Consider the following 6,918-nt stretch of genomic DNA (forward strand, 5'->3'; position numbering starts at 1 on the left):
CAGGGTGGCTTCACAGGTGTGCGCAGCCTGTACTCAGAAGGACCCCGTGCTTGGTTTAATGATCCATTGTCACTGTTCTGAAATTCTTAATAATTTTTGAACAAGGGGCTGGGTATTTGCATCTTGTTCTGGGCCCCACCAGTTATCTGTCTGGTCCTGTTTTAGTTTTTGTTGTCTTTCCCTTAGAATCTTTTGAATTTTGAACTACAGAGACAAGGGTTTTTTCCCCTTTTAAATCAATAACTAACTACCATGAAGGATAAAAACAAAGAAGGTCACATTTATTACTTGTTGTCCACATTTGGAAACGGCCTGTGCGCCCATGACGGTGCACAAGCTGCTGTGCACACACCCACACCCCACACGTCCAGCCACAGTCCTGCCGACTCCCAGGAGAGCCCGCGGGATGTGGAGAAGGTCGCCCCACGAAGCACGTGGAGCCGAAGCGCGCTCAGGCCACCTGCTCCTGTGCCAGGTCCGTGCTGCTGCCCAGGACGAGCCAGTTCTTCCACAGCTGGGGGTGGGGAGAAGGGGCTCCCCAACGCCCTCGTTAACCCCCGACTCCCCTCGCTCTAGGTGGATCTTCAGAGTCAGATGACACTGGGAAGTCATTAGCCAACATGCCCAGCCCTGCTCGGAGCCCAGGGAAAGACACTTCCGTGTAGACAAAAGGCTTCTGTGGTGGCTGTGGGAGACGCTGGGAGGTCACCTTGCAGCCCCCTTCACATTGGACCCTACCTATGCTGTCTGTAGCTGGAAGAAAAAGATATGGCCTTAGACTCTGCAGGAACAGAGAATCCAGGAGCTCTCCAGGCCCACATTCTAGTACTGGTCACCCATTAGGAGTTCTTGTCTGAGTCATTGATGTCACAGTTTTTGCCCATTTCTTACTAGGCTTAAGAAATTGAGATTCTCCTGCCCCTCAGATCTGGAAGCACTGAACACGCCCAGAACCTGCGAACAAGCTCTGAGCATCAGCACAAGAAAGCTTAGCAGCTCTTCTAGCGTCCGTGGAGCAGCCCCTTTCAGCTCAGCCTGGGAGAGGACCCCTGCTGCCCTCTGGTGGCCAGTGGGCAGAGGCTCAAGGAGCCATCCAGGAGGCAGGTTCCCTTTGCCTGTCGCTGGGACAGTGGCTTTGAGGCGTCAGGTAAAGGAGTGCCTTTTCCTGTTCCTGGAACACAGCACGCTTGTCCTCGCCCCAGGGCCTTGTGCTCCCTCTCTCTGGAATGCTCTTCATCTGGATCTCAGGTGGCAGCCAGCTTCTCAGTCTCTAGCCATCAGGCCAAATGTCACCTCCTCAGGGAAGCCCTCCTGGACCACTTCGTCTGAAACAGCACCCAAACCTAGCCCCTGTCCTCTATCCCATTACCTTGTTTCACTTTGTTCAAGCCTTACCTGCTATTTGAGAATATCTATTTAAATTCTGTCTGTTGCCCCTCTCTCTCTCACCACAATGTTGGGTCAAGGAGCAGTCAATGTTGTCTGTGTCACCTGTCACTGAATCTCAGTGCATCATACATGGTGGATACTCAAAAATACTTGTTGAAGGAATAAATATGTGCATATCAACACGAGAAAATGAGATTTAAGTGGAGCTTCTGGTCCCCAAGACCGCACTGATGTGGGCAGGGCACACACCACCCCATTTGACAGATGAGCAAGCTGAGGCTCAGAGAGGTTTACAGGTGTTGCCGGAGTGCCCAGCGAGGAAGAATGAACCAGGCCCCACTTCTTTTCCTGGCTCCCTCAGTCCTATTCTCTGGAGGGGCCGAGGGGCGTCCCAGCCTGAACAGCTGCTGCTGGGGGTTGAGGCAGGCCCCCACGTGGGCTCCAGACCCTCACTTCCTGGTCCTGGTGCTGAGGGAGGCTGAGCTGCACCCTTGTCCAAAGCTGTGCCGTGGCTCTGGAAGGGTGTGGGGGCCTGGGTGAGGAAGGCCAGTCCGCAGGATGATAGCACAGACCTCCGGAGACAAGCCTGTCTGCAGAGATGCGCGTTCCCGAGCAGGAGTGTATTTGGGGAGGGCTGGAGCCAGCGAGGGAGCTGGGACTCCTCCAGGGCGTGGCTCTGGCTGTGACCTTCTGGGTTTCATCTGGACCTCTGAGGGCCCAGCTGTCCTCACTACAATCAGCCTGAGGCAGATGCTGCCTCTGATTCTGGGCCCAGCACAGAGCGAGGATGTCAAGGGCCCAGCACAGAGCGAGGGTGTCAAGGGCCCTGCCGCGGGGTCCGGGCCTCCTGGCTGAGCTTGGGCAGGCGGTGTGGCTGGTGGGGGCCTGAGGGGACCAGGCCAGGGCAGGCTCTGTCTGGAAGGTCAGCAGCATCTACTCTGGGACTGGTCTTCTGGTGAGAGCTTGATGGAGTCTGTGAGGTAATTCTCTAAGATGCTTTGATACTGGAGGAGGAAGAGAGAAGTCAGTGTTCACATCCTCAGGGGCAAAAAGCACGCCGCCCTCTGTTTCTCAATGGCCAGTGGTTGTTCTGCTTTCTGTTCCCTCCCTGCTGTGCTGTTGGGGACGTGAGGCCCAGAAAGGGGAGCACTGGTCTTCCCCACTCTCCCTCTTCCTTTCCGCCTACTCCAGCCTCTTCCAGGAGCCCAGAGTGTTGGGGGCTGGGTGAGGGGCCTAGGTCTCCTGGTCTCCAACCCTGACCCACAACTTTCCATTCTCCAGGGGCACAAGTGAGGTGACGTTTGCCCTTAGCAGAGATGATGACAGCCCGCTCCTCATTTCTGCTGGAGAGCTCTCCCCACAAACATCCCCACACCCCAGTCTTCTCTCACCATGACCACCTCCCGTCCCCACCCCACCCAGAACCTGGAGAGGCCCAGTCAGTCGTCGTCCTTCCACGTCCAGGGATCACGCCCTACCGTAGACTCAGGGCTTCTGCTGGGCCTTTTTGCCTCTCTGGCCACCCTCCCAACTCTCCAGTCCCAACAAGGTCCAGGGAGGGCTCCTTCCTGGTCTGACAAGCCTCTCCCTGCCCAGCTGGCCACTTCTCACCTGGGACCCACCCGCCTGGTTCAGGGGGAAGGATGGGGTGGAGGAGGGGGTGCTTCCTCCAGGAGGTGGGCTTTACGTGCTCAAGGGTCTCTTCTTAAGGGGATCCCCTCTCTTTGCTCTGCCACGGCTCTCTGCAGTCACCAAGCTCCCAGCACTCATGTTCCTCCCACAGCTGGCACCATGTGTGTGCAAGTGAGTGAGCAAGCAGGTGTGCCCTCACTCTGCCTAGTGGCTCCTGATACATTGGCGTGGACCTGAGTGGGGCAGAGCCTCCTGTATGGCAGGTGAAACCGTTGCCTGGTGGTCCGTCTCAAGTGCCACTGAGGGGGCAACATCCAGGACAGCAGCCAGGCCTTCTCTGATTTTGTCTCCTCCACGGCACCCGGGCTCTGGCTGGGCAGCCAGCTGGTGAATGTCACCCAAACCCTTCATGCCTAAGACCCTGGACCTCAGGACGTGGTGTGAGGCCCCAGCTGCTGCATCCTGGTGATCCTGGCCCATTGCTTCAGACCTGACCCAGGGTGCTCCCGCTGTAGAGGACACAGTCCTGCCCCGAGGCGCCTGAGAAGAAAAAACGAGGCGAGTCTCCTTATCCCTGGCAGTGCTCAGGCCTGGCATGCGGGATAGTCTACACAGCCCTGGACATCACAGTCCTCTGACCGGCCCCTTCTGCTGTGCGCAGGGCCCTCTCTCCACTGAGCTAATTGTCATTAGAGTCCTGACATTTCTGACCCCCCAGGGAGGGACAAGGAAGAGCAGAGCATCACCATTTAAGTCCCTTTTCACACCACCTGGTCTCCCCCTCCCTGCGAGCGAGGCAGATTTTGAAAGGATTCTCCTATTCTTTGGTTCTTTCTGGGTCCCACTCTTACCGTGAAAGCCCAGGGGTCCTTGACTGGGGTCGGGAGCTTTCCTAACTGGGTCTTTGCATTCAGGGCACAGGGCATGGTGCTTCATCCCCGTGAGTGTGCCCCACCCTCAAGTCCACGAAAGGTCCAGCTGGGACCCAGAGCCCCTCGTGAACAGAAACCTGTGCCATTGTCCACCAGGCCAGCCTTCGAGGAAGGAGGTTCCGAGTGTCGGGAGCAGCAGCCGGGCTTTCTGAGCCCCTTTGACTTTATTCTGGGAACAAAGGAAAGGCTGCCTCGGAAGGTGTGAGAAGCTTCCTCGCTCATTACACTAGCACAGCCTGAGGTCTTCACACCAGCTCTCTTCACCCAATAGTAGTCACGCCCTCCCCAGGTCCAGGTTGACCCTGAGTGCTTCCCATTTATGACATCATTCCACTCGATAATGGTGTCATCTAGCTCCTCTGATTTCCTGCAAAACTTCCAAGTCGCCGGCAGGCCATAATTAGGTTTCCTGTGTAATTCTTTTCTTGAGACCCTGGTCCTCTCGGCACTGTGTGTATAACAGTAAAGCAACCCAGCAGAGTCCTGACGCACCATCGTTTCAGTCAGGCTGTGACGGTGGAGTCCGAGCCTGGTCACCTCTATGGCCCTGCCTTCAGGTCCTGCATCCTGAGGACCTCATAAAGGTCCTGATGTCAGGATATAAAGCCAGCATATATGGGGTTAAAACCAAAACGCTCATTCCCTGCTTACTCCCTGGCTTCCTGGCTCCAGAATCCACTATCTTCCGTGGAGACAGATACCACCAAGGACAAGCACCTGGATTCACTATCTCCTCCCCGCAAAGAGATCCAGGCTGGTGGGAAAGCTCCGACCAGCAAGGCCATGTGCTCCCCCTCTCCTACCTAAACCCCCAAATAAAAACCCTTCCTTTTAGCTTTTCGGGAAGTTTGGGATTTCAGTGTTAGCTGCCCTTCTTCCTTGCTCAGTGCTGTGCAATAATAAAATTCCTGCTTTCTTCCACCACACCCAATATCAGAGATTGGCTGGCTGCACAATGGGTGAGCGAACTCACTTCAGGTTCGGTATCAGTCCTCCGACTTCACCGAGCTTGCTTCTAGCCAGCCTGCTTCCCTCCTGGATGTGGCAATTTTGTCTTTCTCCAATTAACCCAAAAGGCCCCAGGCCTCCATGCTGCAGCTCACACCTGGGAGCTGGGCCTGAGCAGGCCCTGCAGGGATGGCATCGCCAACTTGGTAAGAGCAAATCCCATCACCCCAAATCCCCCAAAGCAGGTGGACATTCCTTCTTTGATTATGAGGGCATTCTTAACCATATCCTGAAATAACTAAATACCCTAATCCTTGAAAGTGGCCAGATTGGGACACTGAAGTCACTGCCTACCTTCTTTCCTTTCAGAATGTTAATGAGGACGTACCTAACCAGGTGCTCTCCTCGCAGATTGCTCTTCCCATCCAGAGCTCACTGCAGAGCTCAGACATTCAGGGAGCCTCGAATGCCACGTGCCCAGTGGACGGCCTCACCCCTCCTCTGTGGCGCTCCTGCTTTCCACTCCCTTCTCCATCTTGGTCCAGAGCAGCACTGATCAAGGGTCCCACCATCTGTCAAGCTAGAAACATCGTCCTCAACCTGGACGGCTCCTGATTCCTTCTCTCCTATGCTGACCATCATCAACCCCTGCTGGTTCTGCCTCCAAAGTCTCTTTAATTCACCATCTTTGCCATCTACATCCTCTCAGGCCTGGACTATTGCAGTATCTTCATAACCACCCATGAAGCCCATCATCTGGGTAGCATGAAGCTCTCCTGCTGAAAACCTGCATAGTAACTCTCATTTTAAGACAGCTGCCTTTAATGTAATGCCTTCTCTGTGCTGTGATATTACTTTATTTAACCCTTGCAACAACCCCATTAGGAAGATATTATTTGTACTTTAAAGAGAGGGAAGTGGTGGCTTCAGGAGGCAGCAGGCCTTGCTCAAGGACACAGTGAGTAAGAGGCAGAGGCAGGATTTAAAGCCAGATCCATCCGGCGTCACAGCCCCGGCTGTCCCCGCGCTGGGCTGGGGCTCCCCTCCTATTACAGCAGGGCCTCCCACGTCTTGCTCCCCAGACACTCTGTGCTGGTGGGAATGAGTGCACGACCTCCAGGGAAGGAGGGGAGAGGTCCTGGTAGGAAATGTCTTTGAAAACTCTCGTTTGACTTTAAATTATAGATTTGCAGACTCCAGTTTCAACTTAAAAATCCATGTAAGTTTTACATTCTATGCCCTAGCGAGTATGTTTGTTTAATGTGAAAATGTTCCTCCTCCAAATTTCTGGGCAATATAGACATTGCAGAAAGACTTGCCCTGTTGGGCTTCAAGGTCCCGTTGAGACCCTGTGTGCCCTGCGAGGGGTGGGGGGGGGGGGGGGTCCAGCAGCGCGGTCTGGAAAGCGTGGACCTCCAGCATGAAGTCCGAAGTCCTGGTTGGGCCTCACCAGGCCTTTGTGATCTGGCGATGTTGACCTTGTAGGCGTCATTGCTGGCCACTGCTGTGTCCCCGCTTCCCTCCTGCCACATTTCTTTCTTTTATAGACAAAATCCACAGTTGTGTCCTTGCATGAGCCCTGTGGATTCATGCCTGGGCCTGTGACCACCCCTTCTCTCTGCATTTCTGCTGCTCCCACCCACACCCCCACTGGCCTACCACGTCCACCTGCAAACTGCAAATCGTCTTTCAACACCCAACTTGCATGCTGCTTCTCTGGGTAGGCATCAGGCCACCCTCGCCACCAGCTACCTCTGAATCACCTTGGTGCCTTGACTGTGCTCCCCTGTGGCGTTTATCTCACCCTGTCACAGTCTCTTTGTGAACTCCCTTCTCCTCTACCTGACCTTGGGGCCACTGAGGTCCATATCTCCAGCCCTAGCCTGACAACTGGAGAAATGCTTATAGGATTAAAAGATTTCCATTTTAGAGATGAGGAAATTGAGGATCAGAGAAGTCACGGACTCACTTGAAAGCACTAGGGCCGGATTCAAGTGTAGGTCACTCTGACTGCGGA

At 54.8% G+C, this 6,918-nt stretch overlaps 1 protein-coding gene across 1 annotated transcript in view; it reads right to left on the bottom strand.

Annotated features, from left to right (window-relative positions):
• Nucleotides 1-255: 255 nt before the first annotated feature.
• The window catches only part of RAB7B (RAB7B, member RAS oncogene family), a 24,855-nt gene continuing 18,192 nt past the window's right edge, over nt 256-6,918 (bottom strand). Inside the window, exon 6 of the mRNA XM_046682739.1 lies at nt 256-2,393. Coding sequence (XP_046538695.1) covers nt 2,313-2,393 — 81 coding nt within the window. The 3' untranslated portion in view covers nt 256-2,312. The remainder of the gene's footprint in view (nt 2,394-6,918) is intronic.

The sequence above is a fragment of the Equus quagga genome, chromosome 13 (genome assembly GCF_021613505.1).
Source record: "Equus quagga isolate Etosha38 chromosome 13, UCLA_HA_Equagga_1.0, whole genome shotgun sequence".
Taxonomy (NCBI): Eukaryota; Metazoa; Chordata; class Mammalia; order Perissodactyla; family Equidae; genus Equus; species Equus quagga.